General features: G+C 45.9%; 1 protein-coding gene across 2 annotated transcripts in view; it reads left to right on the top strand.

Moving 5' to 3' along the window:
* LOC147747399 (serine/threonine-protein kinase TNNI3K) overlaps positions 1-22,782 on the top strand; it is a 2,862,006-nt gene that overhangs the window by 1,694,682 nt on the left and 1,144,542 nt on the right. For both annotated transcript variants that reach the window (XM_086953863.1, XM_086953861.1), the window contains 2 exons: positions 5,905-5,957; positions 8,861-8,913. In XM_086953863.1, coding sequence (XP_086809989.1) covers positions 5,905-5,957; positions 8,861-8,913 — 106 coding nt within the window. The remainder of the gene's footprint in view (positions 1-5,904; positions 5,958-8,860; positions 8,914-22,782) is intronic.

Below are 22,782 nucleotides of genomic sequence, written 5' to 3' on the forward strand. Positions count from 1 at the left end.
CAGTAAATTCAATGAGGTCAGTCAATCATTCTCATCTAAGGGGTTAAAAACATCAAACTGGTGATTATCTGGGATCACATATCTGGCCTGTCTCTGCCCTTCTGTTAAAAGCTCCCCAAATGGTACATGTATCATACAGTAATTTTTATAAAAGTGACCAAGAGGTAAAATGCTAATCCCTGTACATGCCATCGACGAATTACCTGTCCTTTCTATGAGTGTGTGAACTAGGTTGGGTGATCCAAAAGAGATTACTACACAGTCACCTTCTCTAGACTTGTTCGAATTCTGTACCCAGCCAACCCGTCTCACCATTTTGAAATTTCTAATGGAGCGGGTTACTTATCCTTGTCCTCCTATTTAGCTCAAGTAAGGATTTATTTTTCTAACTGGACCAATGTTCCACCGCTCCCGGAGGCAGTTTAGGAACATTGGCCAGCACTATTGTGTACGGTGTTGCCTCAGGAGGCAAATGATTACAAAAAACAATTTGATGGACAGAATGTAGATCAATGTCTTACATTCACCCCAGTACAAGGATCTGGGCCTAAATCCATCGTTTTTTGCACTCCACACCACCCTGGGTCAGATAATGGCTTTATGCAAATCAGCTCTGACCCTGTGCCCCATGGGAACAGTCCAGTCCGAACTACAACAGCCATATCTTTCCCAGACCGGAATCAAGCATCCGAGGACCGGACCGGTTTCGAGGTAACACCTCTCATCAGCCCGGCTAGCTTGACTCCAGTGGTGTGGAGGCTCTGGGACCCACGTCTGAGCTACCCCAGTACACTGAGGGAGAAAATTACAAAAAACAATTTGATGGACAGAATGTAGATCAATGTCTTACATTCACCCCAGTACAAGGATCTGGGCCTAAATCCATCGTATTTTTGCACTCCACACCACCCTGGGTCAGATAATGGCTTTATGCAAATCAGCTCTGACCCTGTGCCCCATGGGAACAGTCCAGTCCGAACTACAACAGCAATATCTTTCCCAGACCGGAATCAAGCATCCGAGGACCGGACCGGTTTCGAGGTAACACCTCTCATCAGCCCGGCTAGCTTGACTCCAGTGGTGTGGAGGCTCTGGGACCCACGTCTGAGCTACCCCAGTACACTGAGGGAGAAAATTACAAAAAAACAATTTGATGGACAGAATGTAGATCAATGTCTTACATTCACCCCAGTACAAGTATCTGGGCCTAAATCCATCGTTTTTTGCACTCCACACCACCCTGGGTCAGATAATGGCTTTTTGCAAATCAGCTCTGACCCTGTGCCCCATGGGAACAGTCCAGTCCGAACTACAACAGCCATATCTTTCCCAGACCGGAATCAAGCATCCGAGGACCGGACCGGTTTCGAGGTAACACCTCTCATCAGCCCGGCTAGCTTGACTCCAGTGGTGTGGAGGCTCTGGGACCCACGTCTGAGCTACCCCAGTACACTGAGGGAGAAAATTACAAAAAACAATTTGATGGACAGAATGTAGATCAATGTCTTACATTCACCCCAGTACAAGGATCTGGGCCTAAATCCATCGTTTTTGGCACTCCACACCACCCTGGGTCAGATAATGGCTTTATGCAAATCAGCTCTGACCCTGTGCCCCATGGGAACAGTCCAGTCCGAACTACAACAGCCATATCTTTCCCAGACCGGAATCAAGCATCCGAGGACCGGACCGGTTTCGAGGTAACACCTCTCATCAGCCCGGCTAGCTTGACTCCAGTGGTGTGGAGGCTCTGGGACCCACGTCTGAGCTACCCCAGTACACTGAGGGAGAAAATTACAAAAAACAATTTGATGGACAGAATGTAGATCAATGTCTTACATTCACCCCAGTACAAGGATCTGGGCCTAAATCCATCGTTTTTTGCACTCCACACCACCCTGGGTCAGATAATGGCTTTATGCAAATCAGCTCTGACCCTGTGCCCCATGGGAACAGTCCAGTCCGAACTACAACAGCCATATCTTTCCCAGACCGGAATCAAGCATCCGAGGACCGGACCGGTTTCGAGGTAACACCTCTCATCAGCCCGGCTAGCTTGACTCCAGTGGTGTGGAGGCTCTGGGACCCACGTCTGAGCTACCCCAGTACACTGAGGGAGAAAATTACAAAAAACAATTTGATGGACAGAATGTAGATCAATGTCTTACATTCACCCCAGTACAAGGATCTGGGCCTAAATCCATCGTTTTTTGCACTCCACACCACCCTGGGTCAGATAATGGCTTTATGCAAATCAGCTCTGACCCGTTGCCCCATGGGAACAGTCCAGTCCGAACTACAACAGCCATATCTTTCCCAGACCGGAATCAAGCATCCGAGGACCGGACCGGTTTCGAGGTAACACCTCTCATCAGCCCGGCTAGCTTGCTCAGGAGGCAAATGAAGCACGTCATTACATTTCGAGTCACTCCCTGGTTTATTATAAGGACTGTTAATCCTTTGGGACTGTGTTTCCTCAGTGCGTACGTGTTTAAACTTATTATAGGGGGTTGTTATTTGAGTATTAGGGCACAGTTCCTGTGCACTTGGGATATAGGCTGGGTCCATGGCTCTCGATAGGGTTTTCCACATGCAATTAGTGTCTTGGCTATTAGAAGGAAAGGGATTAAGAACTGGTAAACAGCCCATACCAGAGTTAGTGGATTCACCATTACGACTGCAGATGGTCCCAGAATGCTGAGCAGATTTAGCGCTGGAGGCCCTGACCAGGGGAGGCCGAGAGGAGTGAGCATTTTTAGGGCATAGCTGCTTCTGTGAGTCTAAAGAAGCAGCCCTTCAAGTTGATCAAAGGCCTTTTCCAGTTTATTCAACTTTTGCATCAGTGGGTTCAATAAGACAGATACAGCATTACCCAATTTAGATCAAAACGCTTCGCTATCAATAGGTGACAAAGAAGATAAAAGTGGTGGAACCGAGGCAGTTTTATCCATTATGCTACCAGATATGTCCTCGGCATCCTCGAGAGCCTCTCTCACTGCGCCTCTATGCCCTCTTTTAAATAATGGGTAAGTTTATTTGCCAGGACCTGACCCTTTCTGTTTCTTGGGCTGAGGTCGGGAGCTGCCCCCTTGTGGATCTTTCATTATTTGGCTTTTAGTATGCATTTTAGATCTAACAACTGTTTCGTTTAACACTGGGGCAGTACATAGCACAGGGCTCTGGTCGGGCGGAATGATAGTTGCCAAGGGTATAGGCGATCTAGCAGAGGAGCCAGAATTAGGGTGGGCGTGTGGGTTAATATAACTGGAGGTATCAGCTTATAAAGGGTGATTGGGGCTCAAGAGAAAGTCTACGTTCGGTAAGAGCGATTTCATGGATAAGGACTGTCTCCGCCATCTGTAGGAAGGCATCTAAAGCCCTTTCCACTCCCTGATCAACCAACGATTTCCTCTTAGCAAGTTCCTTCTGCTCCATAATCCCAAGCAAGAGCCTTTTTGGCACACAATAATATAGTAGTAAATAGTACAAATACCCTGTACCTTATTTCCCAGTCCCTGTCTTTCAGTCTCAGGTCCAAGTCAAGGTACAGATTCCCCGGAACAAGGGTCTGTGCAGCATAGGGAATGGCTTCTGCCAAAGCCAAATAACGTGGCCCAGCTCTGCCTCCTTCATCCTCTGATGGCTTCAGACGGACCCACCCTTGGTCCGGACTTCATCCGGGCTGCGTCCCGCGCAGTGGGTGGAGAGGCAGAGCTTTATGCGCGATCACCACGCCTCCCCCTCACTCACTGCAGATGTCTCGAGAGTGTTGCACCCCAGGGGCTGAAGTCCTCTCGCAGGGTGTTGTCGCCGCGCTGCCAAACAATCTCCAGCAGCAGCAGAGGCACTCCAGCGATAGCAGCAGTGGGGTACCAGAACACCAGCATGGGCTCACCAGCAGTGACAGCAGCAGGATTATGACCCAAGGATAATTGGAGATCCTGCATTCATTTTTTACTTTGCTCCAGTCTTGCATGACCAAATATTTGCGGTTGTTTCTTTGATCTTTCAGCTGCTATGTTTCCTTAAAAATTAGATTTAGTTTGTTTTGAATTCATTTTATTTATTAAAATATTCCCTTTTTTTTCTTCTGTTCTGGTTGTGTGCTTTATAAATACCTTACACAGTGCCCCTAAGTTAAGCCCAACAGCGTTTGTGGCGAGCTACCAGTGGGTTAAGCACAGGTTAATTTAGTGACTTTTGAGGTTCACCCTGACAAGAACTGTAGTTGTTGCTTGATAAGGGTCTTCACTCCCCTCAATGAAAAAAAACAACAATTTCCTATAGGACTTAATTGTGCATCATTCTCCCTATCAAATTTCCCACATAACAGTACACAAAACAACACTTTGCTATTAACTATTGAGGTTTACCATACAACCAAATACTTGGCACTATAGAACGTCATTCCTAATTTGCAACATGCTTTTTGTGAACTCTTTAAACTAACATACCTTGGGCCTCATTTATGAAAAGTGACGCATCACTGCGTGAAAACAGCGAAGCGTCACTTTTCATTGCGCACTCCTTGCGTCATGATTGATGCGTCATATTTATAATATGACGCATCATGTCGCAAGGAGTTACAGATACGTCAGTATTTCTGACGTATCTGTAGGCGCAAAAGTGACGCATTGATGGAGTGTGTCACAAAAGTGACGCAACTCCAGCAATGTGTACTGTCACATGGGCAAGTCCCAGGTTGTTAGTGACTGCGTCTGTCCTACGCCTGCCATGAAGCAGGCGTTAGATTTTGACACATTAGCGGCCAAGAAATGGCGCAGTGAAATCTTATAGATTTCACTGCATCACTTCCATGACCCTTTCTTGCGTCAAAACGCCCCCCTTGCATACACTATACCTGGCGCAGGTATAATGTGGTGCAGGGGTTTACAAAGTGACACATCTACCTAGATGCGTCACTTTGTAAATATGGCGCAACAAGGCGCTTTTTTACGCCACTGGTGCATCACAAAAAGTGACGCATCAGCGGCGTAAAAGTGACACACAGCCTCATAAATGAGGCCCCATGGCTTTTATGTTATAACTTACATTTTGTACCATTATTCAAAGATGTGACTTGTGTGATGTCACCAAAGGCTCTGAAAGATTCATGTAAAGCGCAGAGCCAGCATTTAAGTTTACTAGTGGGAATACGATAGAAAGTAGTTTATAAATCCGCAGAGGTATTACATTCCAAATTTAAAAATTGCAGGTAGACAGACTTGATTTTACCGCAATGTGTCACGTTAGTTGAATTAGTGTTTTCCAGCTCTGCCTGACTGCTGTGAAGGCAGGAGGTAGCATGAGGACAATATACATAAACTGTTGTAGGTTTACACTTTGTAATTGTTAACTTTAAATGTAACGTATTGATTGCATATTTGAAGAGTGCTGGATTTCTGCCAGCGCTTTGAAACTATCAGATCTCGCATTAATGAGTTGAGCAAACAACACACTCACACAAAACCAACTTCATGCATTAAAACTTTGGTAAATTCTTTGGACATCCGTAGCGAGGGCTCAGCTGTTATTTAAAGCATTTTTTGTTTTGCTCCTCAAGCTGATGACTGTGCGGATTACTCAAAACACACTGACGTCTTGTAGTTATATTCCTTCTAATTGTCTTGTTCCAAAATGACACCCTCGTTGGCCTGGAACTTTGAAAAACAAATCTGCTAATGTGTGCAATTTGTATTCCTCGGTGTCGATTGTATGATGCAATTAGCAATGTCAGGCATCGAGTTTAAAAACCCATTAGGTTCTAAGGACCTCGCTAGAAAACATCTTGAAGTGTAAATGCAGAAATGTTAATATGTGAAGGGCAAATTCTTTGATGCGGGTTCAGTGCATGATAGGAGTTAATGGGTCTCCTGTATAATTTATACCAATTATTTTTCACAGCCACAATATCCTGCTCTATGAAGATGGCCATGCTGTGGTAGCAGATTTTGGAGGTGAGATTTCACATTGGCTGAAAATGTGTGGAAAACAAAAAGCAGCAGTGTCTGCAGTTTCGATCTACGGTGGAATATCGTCTATGGATAAATACGCGTTTTTTACTCATGTGGAACTAATGTATTAATCATCTTCCAGAAAGTCCCCATGCTGCACACCTGAGCATGCAATGCTCGTGTTAATGTTATTTGGACATGTCTACAAGTCCCACCGATCAATGATCTGATTGATCAAGGACAGTGCCGTCCACCAAATTCACACCCATCTAATACCAAAGGTACCGTGTCAAAGTGGAGATTGAAATTCTAATTCTCACCTCGTCCACATCACAGCCTTACTGCACTTTTAGTGCTGATTACATTTCTAGGTGTGTTGGTTTATGTTTTAATTCATCAATATCATTCATTTCATTACAAATCATGTAGATTGAGTAGAAAATCCATAACAATATAAAATCACATATGAATTCCTAAACATGCTACTGCTAGTCAACATATGCATACAATTGACTCTTTGCAGAGTCAGATGTATGTTTATCTTCAATAAGTGCACAAGATTAAAATTAATTCTGAATTAAAAATCCTTTATCTGAGATGCCCTTATAAATATTCGAGCTGACAGTGAGGTTCATGGTCAATTTCTCAAACTCTTCAATACACTGTTTAAACCCAGGTTGGAAGTATGCATAATGAAACTCAGTTTCCTCTGATTCATAGTAATTAGTGAAATGCAGAGCAATACAAATGCAATCCTGTGGAATAGAAGAATATTTGATGGGGTTGTAAGTTAGTGGTTTAGAGAACAGTGGTAGCTCCAGAACACATTTGTATACCTGGACCTTAATGAATCCTTAATTAACTCAAAGAAAACACTGTGGACATCATAAAAAGCGCCATGAAATTCACAGGAACAAACAACAGTTAAAGGTCAGGTATGGTTCAGTGAACACAAAATTGAAAAGCTGAAAAAATCATCAGGTATGGTGTGCAACATACAATGCACACCATGCCTCAGATCATGATGAGCTGTGCTAGCGCATCACAGATCTGATCACCTGCAGTGTATAAACTGTATTCATTTAACCCAAAATTTCTCTGAGTTAGGGCTTCATTTTCTGACAGCACAGCTCAAACAAAGGCACACCTTGCTCACTGTTGTTGGGCTGAACTATCTAGAAATGAAGCACTAACTAAGAGAACTATAGTGTTAAATGACTTCACTTTAAGCACTGCAGGTGCATACACAGGCCCTTGCATCTGTACTATTAAAGCCGGTAGTGATACGAATCCATGTGCCATGTTCTGTGCACCCCTAAGCTGATGCGGGTCTAGATCAAGGGGGTAGTCCCAGAAAGTTGTTTTTACCATATGAATTCCCATAGTAATGTTGCAAAGCAGCTTCAGAAAATGGAATGGGAATACATGAAATTTGGCAAAAATGTTAGAAGGTAACTCAGAAACTATACTCTTTGTTATTGGGTGTAAATCCATTTAGGCATTTTTGAGATATTAGCTTATAAAGAGGTGCTCAGAGTGGTCATGAAGGGCAGAGAAAATTAGGTATCTCAGGGAGTTGTGATCCACGACAGTCCCACATAACCACCATTGCAGTAAATGGGGCCTTCTGATTGGGCCAGGGAGCCTTTTCTCCCTTGGGTCCTTTTGGTGCCGTGGGCCCACGACTGGTATAGTAGTACCAAGGAATTTGATTGGCTGGCCACCACTACAAACAAAATGCTGCCCACACCATTAGACGACTCTGAGACTTGGGGCCTGACTGTTACGGCAGGACATTGGTGGCGGTCCCACCGCCATCCAGCCCACTGGATCTGACTGCCAAATTAGGATCCAGACAGTTGGATCTTGGCTGGTGGGGGGGAAAGACCGCCACATACGACAGGTTCAAGGATCCCGTCAGTGCTGAAGTCAGACTCCTATTCCTTACAATGGGGAGGTGCCTGCTCAGGCACCGCCGTAGAAATTAGGATGTGCCTTTCTGGCGGCCCTTTCATGCCGTTAGGCCCCCTTAGTCAGACCCTCCAGGATTTCGCGATTTCGCGATTTGCAAAAAAATCGCGAAATCGGCCGTTTTGTAAAAATGCCGCGATTTTTACAAAACGGCCCGCGAAATTTGAAAAATGTGAATCCATGCTGGGATTTATTTCTGCATTCTCGATGGCACAGAAGTTTTAAATTGCCGCTAAATTTCCATATTTGTGCCGCTAAATTTTCATTTTTGTGCCGCTAAATTTGCTAATCCATGCCACTATATCCTGGGGGGTCTGCTTAGTTGCCTCTCTGCCATCGCCATGAAAAAGGTGTTGAAAAGGCCAATGGTAATCTGCTTGGCAGTTTCAGCAGGTGCACTGCGAGCATATTTATGCCGGTTGCAGACCGCCGGCATAGCAGGATCCTTGATCCCGGTGGAGCCGGCAGTCTTGTGATGGGCAAATCGCCACACCCTGAATACTGCTGGCGGACCCGCGGTGTGGCAGTGGTCGAACCGCCACCATGAGTATGGCGGTCCTGTGGACTGCTATACTTGTAATTAAGCCCTATGTATATGAATGCAAATGCATTGATTTCGTTTTTTGTATTCCTGTTTGTGCTATAGATCTTGCCATTTGATGCACTTAATTCCACCACATGACCACCACAATGTTGTACTTTTAGAAACATCACTTTACATCACATTGATTCCTTGCTTTGTACTGTGCAGCAGTCTTTTTTGATAGGTGTAATTTGAGATGTTCTCACAAGCACTTCCACAATTTAAATTTAAACCTGTGTGCACATACGATGTGAAAGTAACTGATACAAATAAAAAGTGAGTGTTCTGCAAGCTTTTCCAACTGTAGTTACCTTCGCTAGACCTGTTTTTTCAAGATTATTTTTTTTCACAGAATCCAGATTTCTACAATCTTTAGATGAGGACAATATGACAAAACAACCTGGGGTAAGCTTCTTCTTAAGTGTTATTTAAATCATCTAAAGTTGTCCAACTTTGTATGAAATACATTAATTCAACAAATGTATTTTGATTTTCTTAGAATTCATTATTTTCTGGTTAAATATAAAAAATGTGTTGCATTCGCATCTGCTGTAAGTTGTTGCAGTTTGTTTTCATGTAGACCTCGTGGTATAAACTGTGCAAGATTTGTTTCTAGTCGAATAGGAAACAACTGGCTCACACTGGTGCTATTGTACATGGAATGCTTCAAGAAAAACATGATAATGTCTGTCATTAAGTTTTCAATTGCATTTATATATAAACAAGACACAATAATAATTGTTATTTGCATAGTGCTATTTTCACCCTATGATCTTGAAGAACTGACTGGTGTGTTACGTGCAGGCGACAAGATACACGTAAAGTTCATGTAACATCATTAACATTTTCACAGTGCAATATTTGATAATTGTGCTTTACTGTACCTCGAAATTGTCATGTAATGCAGATTTCTAAGTTGCAGGCCTAGTATCTAAATTGTTGGTCTAACAATCCAAATATGAAGCCAATTTTGGTATAATTGGATGTTTTCATATATCTCTTACATTTGCATATTTTTCTAAGCCAGGCTTAACGAGCATTGTGATTTGAGCTTCATGGATGGATGGAAGAGTTAATTGTTCTACTGCCCCATCTGAAAAATCAAATATCCTTGAACACAGTAGGTCTATACCAGGGAGAGTGAGTAGCTTTCTTCTGCTGAAGGAACACGTTGGGATAGAGTCTGTATAACGTATAGCAACAACTCTATGTGAATTAGCTCAGAGGAAGTCCTTACATGGGACTTAGGGCGACACACACATCTCTGGCAGTAGTCACCACCGGAGCTCTTTTGTTTTGGTCAAAATTTCTTTTTATTTGGCAGCATCATGGACGGATACAACAACATAGAAGCAATGGAGGCTGTACAACCCCTGGGCACAATAAACAGCTAATTACAATCCAGTTTCACATGTTGCATGGTCATTTCACCCCCACCCCCCGTATGTAGAAGAGAAGATGCTTGATTTAAAAAAACTAGCCCTAAGGTTATCCCCTACGTAGAGAAGAAGAAATCATAAACAAGGAGAGAACCATAACCACCCGCAGTTGAGCCACTTAATAATATAGTGCAAAATCTGGTAGTGCCGCCCCCCTTCCTTTTTAGGTTGACACAACACATGAAAGGGAAGGCAAGCTCTCACCCTTTGCAAAATGAAGCTTGTGACGAGAGAGCGTAAGCAGGACATCAGGTCCCAGGGAAGCTCAATAGGAAGAGTCTGAAAGATATAGAAGTTTTGGCAAAACCGTACCTTTGACTGTGTTGATTCGACCAAGCCAGGAGATGCGGAGAGGTTTGGCCCTTTAGCCTCATTGCTTCGGTGTCAGAGAGGGTGAGGATAAGTATAGAGGATTTAGAGAGGTTAACTTTAAACCCACCACCAGTTTGAAGTGCCTCAGTTCTTCCTGAACCGCCTGGAGGGAGAGTCTGGTTGCCGGAGTGTGAGCAAAATGTCATCCGCAAAGAGAGGCGCTGTGTGGTCTGTGCCACCGAAGCAGATACCCCGGATTTCCTCATTAGCTCAGAATTTCCCCGCCAGTGGTTCAATACTAAGGGTGAATAGCAGGGGAAAGAGCGGGCAGCCCTGCCGTCTACCTCTTCTTAAGGGTGAAGGGTAGGGAAGGGTTCCTGTTGACTAAAACTCGTGATTGTGGAAAATGATAGTTGGCTGGACCATGTTGAGAAATTTGTCCCCAAGTCCATCTTGCCCATGGTGAGAAAAAGGAATGACCAAGCCAACCTGTCGAAGGCGTTTTCAGCATCGAGAACTACTAGGATGGCCGAAATCTGAAATTGTGTGACCTTCTCAATGATGTCAATAGTGCGCTGTATATTGTCATGCATTTGCCACCCCTTTATGAAGCCTGATTGATCAGAGTGGATTAGTTCAGGCATCAAAACATCCAGCCTGACAGCTAAGATCAGAGAGTAAAACTTCACGTCGAGGTTAAGGAGCGTTATGGGCCTATAAGAATCTCAGTTTTGGGGTTCTTCCCAGGTTTGGGAATTACAGATATTACTGCCTCAGCCATGGATGCTGAGACCTTGGCGTCCGTCGCTATCTCATTGAACAGTTCGGTGAGGTATGGAAGTAATTCAGATGCAAAGCATTTATAAAAATGAGCTGTCTGCACCTGGGGCTTTGTGAGATTTAACTTTAGATATGACTTGCCTAACCTCCTCCACAGTAATTGGAGCCTCTAGAGGTTCTGTGGCTGCGGGAGAAAGATACAGAAGGTGAACCGAATCGAGGTATCGCTGCTGCAAAACTGTGTCTGGTGGGTTACCCGAGTATAGTTCCCCATAAAATTTGCCAAAAAGATTAGCTTTGATGGCATCGGAATGGGTAAGGCAACCGTCCCCATTTAGAATGCCCCAATGTATTCACGTTCCCACTTTTCACAGAGCTGTCGCTCTAAGTGGGTTCCTACTTTGTCCCCCTGAGCATATGAGTACTGTTGCAATTTCAACAAGGTAAACTTGGCTCTATCATTGTAGATGGCACGCAATTTGCCCCTTAGTGTGGTGAGCTCTCGCTGAAGCGCTTGTGGGGGAGTGTCCTTATGGCCTCTTTCTACGGCTTCCAGTTCCCCTCTAGTGCTATGTCCTCCCTTGCTCTGTTTATTCAGGATCGAGTTGATCTGGATGCATTTGCCTTTAATTACTGCTTTAAAAGCATTCCAATTATTCTGTGGAGTAGTTTCCTGCAGCGTGTTGAGAGCAAAGAACTCACAGATTCTTTCTGTTGCACACAGTCATTGTACACGTGGTGGAATGGCGGGATGGGTTGGTACAGCAGGCAGGGAGATTAAAATAGTCTACAGGCCCTGCCAGGAAAACCCCAAATCAAGAGACACCAAGGACGGTGATGAGGGTAGGTCCAGACACATACATTCATGTTTTTTCTGAGGAAGAAAAGGCAGCTTTGCCAGTGATTGTGGAAAGACTTCGACAAAATCCACAAACATGCCTAGCAGTCATGTGGTCCCTAGGAAACTGCTGCTTGTGTCTAGAGCACTCTACCAAAAGCACACTGCAGAAACCCCATTGGAATTGGTCCAGCAGGGTTTGAAATATCAGTATTATTATCAGCGGCTCGACCTTCGCACGTCAGACAAGAGAAAGCCCAAGCAGGATTAGCAGTTCACACCCAGGGAACCCCTGAGAAGCTGCATCCACCTGGAAGACCGTAGCACCTGCTTGTGCAAGTTTTAGGATGTCTCCATTAGAGAAAAAGGACCACCATCCATTACTACCAGGCACCAGAGTACAGCGTCGGGCAGGGCGGAGGTGACAGCAAAGTCTATGCAACTTAGAGAACTTATGCACAGTTTCTGTCCCCCAGTCTAAGATCCTTAAAGCATTGCTAAATCCAAATATGTTGTATCTGTAGGGAAAAATTTAACATGAGACATCTATTGGAAATGTTTAAATAGAAGTAATGAAATAAATGTTGTGGAACACTTTCAAGAAAAAAGGCTTATTTTGTGGATCATTTGGAAAGCTAATATGACATCATCAAGCTATCTAGTCAAAATTCACTGAAAGGGACACCTATCGAGCAGTTAAAAAGATATCCTTTGTGGGAGCTCAAAGTGATATTTTAATGCAATTTTTATATCTTACAAACACACATTTGTAATGTGATTTTGTTTTTAGCATATGCCTTGACACTCAACAGGAAAAATATGTCTATGGAAGATTGTTGCTTCAAGTATTGCCCAATCGCCTGACTTCCTTAAGCACCTATTAATAAAATGGCACATGTCTTTTGGCTCCTCTCCTAATTCTTTATGGAAATTAAAAAAAAAATCTTTCATGCCGTCAAACCTTTGCTTTACTTATGAGTTTTGAGTGTAACCCAACATGCCCTACATCATTGCGTTGTTGGTGCTTTTTACAGCAGAATTCGGTTATAGGTCCTATAAATATAATGCTACAATTGATTCTAAATCCAAGGAATGCTTGTGCTGGAGCGGCAAACAGTTAAAAAAAAACTTGGTTTACTATCATGCACAGGGCTAATCCCTGCTATACTGCAGCCTAACAGTTCAATGGACCTTGGTCATTGCATTTGAGAAGACCAGGAGAAAATCATCACATAATTAGGAATCACAATTTCAAGTCGAGTAAATAATGAGAGTTAATTAAAGTTTTTATTTTAGTTTTATTATATCATTTTTATTCAAATTCATGAATGTTATTCATATTAGTTTTAAATCAATAAATTACAGAAATCATTTGCACAACTTCATTCTCTGGAACTAAAACAAGCAGGTTAAAGGAGGTCAAGTTCAGTTTATGTACTGCATTCCATGTGGGTTTATTGCTCATAATTCTACTAAATGACAAATTCTAAAAAAGCATTCAAACCTTCTTTGTACAAACAGGAACATTTTGCAGAGTTATGTGAAACGCTTATTTGATAAAAAATGACCATTGAAAGGTCAAGAATTAAACATTGTAAGCAGTTTACTGACAAAATATGGACCCTCAAAAATATCACCATACAAAAATATTGTGACATAAATATCGATGTCAAACATATCACCTTGCTATACTTATAATGTAAATTACAAAAATATTTTAAAATATATATTATTGTCACTAATGTCATTCTCTAAAGTATCCTTTTTAAAAAATATATATACATTTAAGTAGTAAACATTAAGGGCCCGATTACGATCTCTTGAGGTCGGAGGCCTTACAACAGAGATAGACGGTTTCAATTCCGACTGGCTGATTACAATACAGGTGGTCGGAATATGAACCGGACGGTCATTCTGGGTGGATTCGGACAGGCTCCAGTAGCCCAGTTGGAGACAAAACTGTAATCCAAATGAAAGGTGTTTCCGCCGTCTGGATTAGAATGCGTGGTTTCGGGCAGGGGTTTCCATGCTGGCCTTTCCAACAGCCCTTATGGCCGGGATGCCCGCCACCCCCTCCCAACACCAATTCCCAATGGGAGAAGACAGACACAGGTTTGAACTTTTGGAAGGCGGGGGGGAGTTACCCCCGGCCATATTTATTAAAATATGAAACAAAATTTAAAACATTAAATAAAAGTTTCATGAATTATGTACAATTTTACATTTATTACATTTCGATGAAGACATGTTCTTTGGCTAACCTTAACAGATCTCTAATACAAAGGTTTCCTAGCCGAGTCTAGCATCCTGAAAATGCATACATTCTAAATTAAAATTGTACATCCTAGCATTAAGGGCCAACGGCAAGGTCTTAACCGGTGTCAGATCCCTACTACCAAAATCCCGCCCTCACGGTGTGAGTGGCGAATGCGCAGAGGACTTTACCCTCATTGCCAACTGTAACTTCCCTTGTCGTGGGGGCCCCCTTTTCACTCGACGCCATCTTAAAGGTCGTCCGAGTTCCCGTGTGAGGTATCTGTAGGAAGGACAGCGTGGACTCCCCCCCATCCCCACACTCTCTATCCGCCGTCGCGGATATCCGGCCCCCGGGAAATTTGTAGGAGGGGCATCTAGCCGCCTCCCCCCTGGGAGGGGCCTATGGCTGTCTCCCCCTAGGCGACCCATCCTTAGTGGGTGCCGCCTCCCCGTGGAAGGGGCCAATGGCCGCCTCCCCCCGGGCGCTCCCATCCATTCTGGGTGGCGCCCCCCTCTAGGGACCTTGAAATTACTGCTCACCGATCATGACCTTACCGCCACAGGCTGGATAGTTGACCGACTATCCGGCCCTCCACTCCTCCTAAAGGTCATGCTTCCTCAAACCCATTAGCCATGCTATGAAGTCTCCTATGAGTAAATCATTTCCCTCCCTGGACAGGTGAACCCCATCATTCAGATACATGTGATCACCCCGAATACACCCGTGAGGAATGCTATGCAACTGCGCGGAGCGAAACAATTTCCCAACTTTATTGTTAACCCTTTTCACAGAGTAGTTCAACGCTGACACTGAAATGCCCCCCCACCAACTCTTCATGGGGATCATGTGGGACCAGGCAATCGTGCACCCCGGGACTTTTTTAGCTAACCAGCTAACTGCCGACAGGATGTGTTCTAATAACACTCGTCTTCCCAGTGTCACCAAGTCATTGCCCCCCAGGTGTACTATGACTACAGATGGCGGTGACCTTTGCTGCCCTAAAAGACCCTCAAAAAACGATTGAAATTGGTCAAAACAGAGCCTGCCCTTCCCATGGAAGGTCACTCTGTACCCGTATTACCCAGATGCGTGAGTCGCGTCACCTGCCTTGAATATGTCCCCCGCGCGCCTCACATATGAGTGGCCCACGACCCATACCACTCTCTCTCCAGTCGGTGATCCTCGACCGCTGGTCTCCTGATACTGGGTCGACTTCCAATTCCACCCCGCGTGACAGGCTCGCGAAACTGTAATTCAAACAAAAGACAAGAAGCGTGAGTGCATGTCAATTGATCTTTACAACATGTGCAATCGCACATACCTTTTGAAGCAATTCGAGGACCAACGGCCTAGCTGTTTTACTTCCTCCGCACTCTGACCCCGGGCTGTAGCCTCAGTAGCAGCCCCTATCCTAAATGAGTGGGTCCCAAAATCGTACGGGTCCATGCCCGCGGCAGCGATTGACAGTGCTAGCATCCTCTGAAACTGAAATCTCGTCAGTGGGGTGCCATCCTTGTGCCTAAGCAAGCTCCCCCCCCATGTAGCCGTCCTCAGTGCCAAGTATTCCTCTAAACACTTTATGGGACAAGTGGGGGACCCTCGTGCGCGCTGCACGATAACACTATCACCCATAGCTCCCTGGTCAGTCTTGGACCTGGCTATCGAGATTACCATCGAATCACCCCTTATTTGGACGTGATCCCTGCCCAGGCCTCCCTCTATATCCTTCTTGTTCCTTGCGACAAGTTCGCTCACCCGCATAGCCCCATGGAATGCCAAGGCGAAAGCTGCCCGGAACAGAACTGCTTCGAAAAGGGAGGAGCACGTCTCATCTAGCTTTGCTAAAAGTAGAGACAATCTGTCTAAACCAATCGGGCGCCTCGTATCCTGCTTGCGACCCCCGAGGCGTTGCCAGCCGCGGAGTGCCTTCCTAACCAAAAAGGAACCCGTCGGGTCTCTAATGCCATGCACCTGTGCCATGAACGAAATGGCCGCCCTATGTCTATTGGCCGTTGCCGCTGATCGGCCTTCTCTGTGCAGCGCAACCAGGAACCCCAGGAAGGATTCCTCCTGACCCCAGCTCTGTCTCCCTGATGGACCCAAAAATGTGCAGTAGGAACGAAACGCTCCTTCGTATGCCTTCCTTGTTCTGGGAGCTAAGTTGGCTGCCACGAGGTCTTGTAATCCGGGGCACCGATTAGCCATAGTGCTTCGGGGAACGGTGCCGCCACTAGGTCCGCCGTGGGTAGATAGCCCCTGAAAGCCTGCATGTGTGAACGAGAGAGTGCATCAGCTGCATAATTCAGTACGCCTGGCACATGTTTTGCCCTGAACTGTACATTCAATCTCATGCAACGTAATACAATTTCTTTCAATAATCTCAAGATCCACTTGCAGCGGGCTGCCTGCTGGTTAATGCACTCAACCACAGTCATATTATCAGACCAAAACACCACCGAGCGGTCCCTGAAGTCGTCTGGCCATGCCATCAGAGCAACCCAAATGGGGAATAGCTCCAAGAACCCAATATTACCTGTCAGACCGCTGGAGTGCCACCACGTCGGCCATACTTGCGCCGACCATCGGTTACCAAAGATGGCGCCAAATCCCACGCTCCCAGCTGAGTCAGTCCACAAACCTAGTTCATCCGAAGATGCTGGTGGCTTGTTCCACACAACTCGACCGTTGAAGTCCGCCAGAAATGCCAACCAAATGCGCATATCCTGGCGAACCTCTGCCGACAGTCTTGTACGGTGGTGTCCCTCCTTGAGACCAACCATAGCTTGTGCAATAGAGCGTGAGAAGGGGCGGGCCATTGGTATCACCCTTAAGGCAAAGTTAAGCTGACCCACTGTTTGCTGTAACTGGTGCAGGGTCACTTTCTCCTTGCCCAGGCATTGTGTCAAGGAAGCCCTAAACTTGGCCACCTTTTCCATCGGTAAACGGAAACATCCTTCCACAGAATCGAGCTCAATTCCAAGAAACTCCAGTGAAGTAGATGGTCCAACCGTCTTACCTGGTGCCAATGGGACTCCGAACTCCCGCATGAGGATGCAGAAGTCCAGTAGCGCCTGCGCACATTTCGTATCGCCGGCTGCTCCCAAAAACAGGAAGTCATCCAGATAGTGCATAACATACCTATGCCCTGTGGTCTCAGTGAATGCCCACTCTAAAAAACAGCTGAACATTTCAAAATAGGCACAAGAAATGGAGCAACCCATAGGCATGCATTTATCCATGTAATAACTCCCCTGAAATGCAAAACCTAGCAAGCGCTGATCTCGCGGGTGTACCGGGAGCAACCGGAATGCCGATTCGATGTCCGATTTCGCCATCAGCGCTCCGGGGCCCAGGTGATTTAACATGGCCACGGCATCATCGAACGATGCGTACCGCACGAACAAATATCTGGGTCAATGGCTTCGTTCACCGAAGAACCCCTTGGGCAGACAAGTTGTGAATGAATCTAAACTCCCCTGGGTCTTTCTTCGGGACCACCCATAGCAGGGAACACACGAAATCCACCACCGGCGGGCGATGAAAAGGCCCCGCCACCCGCCCCAAGCTGACTTCTTTGGAAATTTTTCTTGCAGCTACGCTTGGGTTATGTTGGACAGATAACTGTTTTTTACAAAAGGAGTCCCCCCGAAAATCCCCCGCCGGGATGTTGAAGCGATATAGGAATCTATTCCTCAACACCCCGGTGGATACATGATCAGGGTATTTGTTCAACCAAGGAGTCAGAGCCATGATATCGACAGGTGTAGGCAATCGGTTACAAAGCATCACCTCACTCTTGCTTAGACCCCCCCTTTTCCTCCTGTTCCGCTGTTTTTAGATCTACAGCTACTCTCCGGGTGTGAGGAGTTCCCACAGGCCGCACACGCATGCCTGAACCTACATGTTCCCTGCGGCCTGCTACAGTTGCCTCTATTGAAGCCCCAACAAACCCCCCGCTTGCCGTCATTCCCGCCGGTCTTGGGCTGATATTCTCCACCGGCGCCCGCTCGAAAGGGCACCGCGGGCTTTTGGCGAGCTGACCCCGACCCGCTCCCACCCGGCGAGGACGTACCTACCGCCCCAGGCAAGAGCTGCTTGTACCATGACACAGAGTCGAGGCAATCCCAGGTCAAAGTTGCATCAAACTCTTTCGCTTTTCGGAATTTCATATCGTAACCTTTCCACTCGTCCCCCTCATACATGGTATAAAAATCCATAATCCTATTCTGATAACAGGTCAATTCGGTTATGACTTCAGGCTTTCGTTCCCCCATGACTGCCGTAAATATCGAAAAGGCCTTTACCCAATTTGCTACCGTCTCATCGACCCTAAATTCCGCCATCTTGGCCCGCCATACACTGGGGTGCCATAAATCCTTCTGGGATTTTGCATATTCCATCTCGCGATGGTCAGTCAACAATGAAAACATATTCACATATTTCTCTCCCCATATCAGTTCCTTTGTGGCCGCAGGGATGTGCTGGGCCACCCTTTCGCGCCTTGAAGGTAATGAACCCTCCCCTGCCATTGGCAATGTGCGCTTACCAGGTTCGACCGTCGTGTCTGCCGCCTTTTCCCGGCTAACCGCAGGTCCTCCCGGCGCCACCTGTGGGGGAACAAGAGGAACATTCGCCGTCGCGGCCTCTCTCGACTGCCGTAACTGCTCGATTATTAGTCTAGCCTCCTCGGCCGGGTCCCCCGCGGCCACTGCCCCCCCCACCTTTCTTCTTGAGCCATGGCAACACTGCCGCTAACTGGATGGCCAGTTCCGGGGGCATCTCATCATCATTAACAGGAGTAATTACAACCGGGATTGGTAAACCTATATCTGGGTTTGGTACCGGGCTGTCCGCCGGTGTGATGGGGGCGACTGGGGGCACCTCAGGAACCGGATCTTCCCCAGAAACCGCCCTCCTCTTAACACGCTTCCCTCTACCCTCAGGGACGACTCCCGGCAAGGCCGGGCCTATTACCTTCTTAGGACGGCCTGAGCTGTTCTGGGCCGCTAACTGTTTTTTAACATTGGCCAAACCTCGACCGATCGAGTCAACTTTACCGAGTTTTCGGTCCATGATCGCCATTCGGTTCGACAAGGTGCGCAGTACCTTCTCCAACTCGGAGCTCTTTCCTGCTTTCTTGCCGGCCATAGCTTCGTGTACTATGCGCTGGTTGATCAACGAGGTCCTGGATCTTTCGTACTCCAAATAACTGAAAGAAAAACAACAAGATTACAAGTTCTCAAAATTGCCGCTTGTTCCGTCGAGGGCTCACGAGCAACGAGTTGGTGCAGCCTTCAGAGCACAGGAACAAGAGGACGCTTCTTCGGATTCCCGCTCTATTTATGCATCTGCGGGAGGGCGGGGACCCTCCTCCGGTACGCCTACTGGGCGTGGTCTTCCGTGCGGGTGTCTAGGACAACCCCTCCTGGGCGGGAAAGGGCGCGCCCCGGCTACGCCACTTTGGGAATACCAGCCGAGCCACGCCTCCCGCCCAAAATGGTTTCCCGGGGGGATTGGGGCACCCAACCATACGTTCGGGGGGACCGAGTGGTCGCCCCTTTCCATTCTTCACTTTATGGTATGATCAATAAGATCCTAATTTAACCTTAATTTAACATGTGAAATTACACCTGATCCAGAAAAGAGACCCACATTTCACTACTTTTATAGCAGCCTCACACAGTGCAAAGTTAGCAAATACTCTTTCGACCATCAGTCACCTCTAGTGGTTCTTATCTTTAAAGCAGACCTTAAAAAGTTACAAACACAAAAAAGTGTAAAAACATCGGACAAAAGTTGTAAAAACCGAAAGGCAACATGTGCCTGCCTAAATCTAAGCTTTACTCAAAGCCCCTGAAGGAACACTTATGCGAGTAATTTGTCGCAGCTACAGGGTCCTCTATGTTCTGCATGTACCCTGAATCCGGGGGGTGAAGCCGTTAAGTGATGAAATAAATTTAATCTAAAACGTCGAATCTATCAAGTGCACTTCTTATAAGGGATGAATAGGGTTCCATACCCTGCACAGACTTTACTAAAACATGTTCTCTGACCGTGGGTTTACCGAGCTCCCTGTCCCCAGGGTGTGCAGTGATATGTTTAAAAACCAAGTCTTAGATAAGCTCTTTGTCCTGAGAATCCACCTTGTGATGATTAGTAAATAGATATTCACGACCTAGTTAGGTGAAAGTGTCTTTTACATATTTTTACCACAGGATTTTTAATGCATAATCAAAGGAGAGGAAGTCCTGGATAACCAGTCCGCCTGAAATATTTATTTTCTTCAGTTTGTAATTTATTAGCCACCTTTATATCCGCATACCTCACTACCAAATTAAAACTTAAGAGGTACAGAAGGAGTTGTATAGCTTTAAAATTGTCCCAGGTGACCAGTTGCCTAGTCTATAAGAATTGTTTGCAATTGCTTGAATTAACCTTGTCATTCCAAGACACTTCTCATCTAATAGGAGGTCTATTAGGATGGCGGGTGGATGGCCACCGCCCTACCGGCAGTGGTGATCTGCCCGCCAAAACACCCCGCCGGACGGCCTATTACCCCCGCCACATTAGCATGGCGGGGAGTACCACAGTGGATGGAAAGACCGTCCGTCGCTTTTCCGTCAGTAGGTAATCATCGCGATTGCCTACAGGGTGGAAAAGGCCTGCAATATGGTGGCGGTGGATTGCAGGCACCGCCATCCATATTACAATGGTGGAGGTGTAATGCCTTTCCATGGCGGAGACTCTGCCATGGAAAGGCAGGAGGTGTTTCCTTTGGGTGGGAGCTGCACTTGGGGGGTAACATTAGCATACACAAGGTGACAGGCACCGCTCGGTGCCTGTCACATTGTGCATGCCAATGCACAACATGCATATATTGCATTACAGCACCGCCCGCCACAATGAAATATATGCGGGATGCGACTGCCAGAGTGGCAGACGCATTCTAATTGGCGGTGCGGGACCGCCGCACTACTGGCGGAAAGTCTCAGCAGCGCTAGGGTGACGGGCAGCCTGGAGTCCGCCTGCCATCCTAATAGACCCCTAAGTGTTTAAAACTCAATTTCTCCATCAAAAAAATCCCCAGATATGCAAAGGCCAGTACTTTACCTAGACTATGTGAGCCTACTATGTATGTATTGGGCTTCCTGCTCTGCTTTCAAATTTCCATTATATAGAGTTTAGTTAGATTGGGTGACAACTCCATCATATCTATAAGAATCACAAACACATCTATTAAAAGCTGCAGGCCCTTCGGAGTGTGTCCAAGGAGGACCGCGACATCAGCATATAACAAAAAGGAGGCCGGTCTTGTGCCTATCCTCCGGGTGTCAGCCTGTAAGGCAGTCAGGGCAGAGTTTACACAATTAATGTATAATGTGAACAAAAATGGCGCTAATATATAATCTTTTCTGACCCCACTAGCGCAGCTAAAATGCTCTATGGTGTTCCCCTGCTGTGTGTATCTAACTACTGCGGTAGTGTTAAAATGTAGGGTATTAGTTATTGCTGGATTCATCCCGAGCTCTCCAAGGAGTTTCCACAGTTTTCAGCGGTTAACTCGATCAAAAACCGTGGTGAGGTCCATAAAAGCTAGTTACCACACCCCCGGTTTAGCTATTGTTTATTTTGCAATTCTAAGGTAAAGGTTGAGACTTTGATTTATAGTGTATTTACCTGCTCGGAACCCATATTGTACATCCAATATTATTTTGTTGGCCTCTGCCCATTCAGACAGCCTATTCAGTAGCACCCGACCCAGAACCTTCACCGTCACATCAATAAGCGATATGGAGCGATAACAATGTGGGCTGTTCCTATCTCCCTTCTTAAAAACTGATAGAATGGTGTTGGTGGAGCATGATGGTGGCATTGCTGTCACTACTGCCGCATTTAAAACCCTCAAAAGGAGAGGGGCCCATATCTCTGTGTTGCATTGGAAAAGGTCTGGCAGAACCCCATGAGGTCCCGGCGCCTTATACAGCGAAAGTTCCTCAATTCCTTATCTCACCTCAACAAAAGTAAAGGTAATGTGATCAGATCTCTGTAATGGGATCAGATCAGTTCCTGTAATTGCACCTCTCTGGGAATGATTATAAACTCCCTCAAAGTGATCCTGCCATTGCTCTGGTAAAATATTATGGCTTGGCCCTGGTTTATTCGATTTTTTAAAATATGGGTTGTTAATGTCCCTTCAAAAACGGGTAGAGTCCTTTAGTTCAGATGCCTTTGTTAGGCCACCCTAGGCTTTCTTTTACAGTTGGCGCTTCTGTCCCTTGACAGCTTGCTTGTATATTTTACGGCAGGCCGCCATTCGATCTCTATCTCTCGGTGTCTGTTTAAGGGCCATCTCAAGATCTAAAAGAGCCGCAAGAACTGTCTTGGGACATCCATGCTACTGGGGCGTGCCGGCACTGTTAATAAACCATCCACTATATCTATAATAGCAATAAATGCCTGAACGATTTCTTCCCCCTGCACTTGTGGGTTCAAACATTTTAAAATCTCTTCTTTGCCAATAGTTAAAAACCAAATTATTAAAAGCAATACTATCGACCTGAACCCAACATAACCGCCTACCATGGTCAGTTACACAGATCATACCCCCTATTATCCTATGGGGTACGGGCTGATTCCAAGGGGCATCA

This window comes from Lissotriton vulgaris, chromosome 1_1 (assembly GCF_964263255.1).
Source record: "Lissotriton vulgaris chromosome 1_1, aLisVul1.2, whole genome shotgun sequence".
Lineage (NCBI taxonomy): Eukaryota > Metazoa > Chordata > Amphibia > Caudata > Salamandridae > Lissotriton > Lissotriton vulgaris.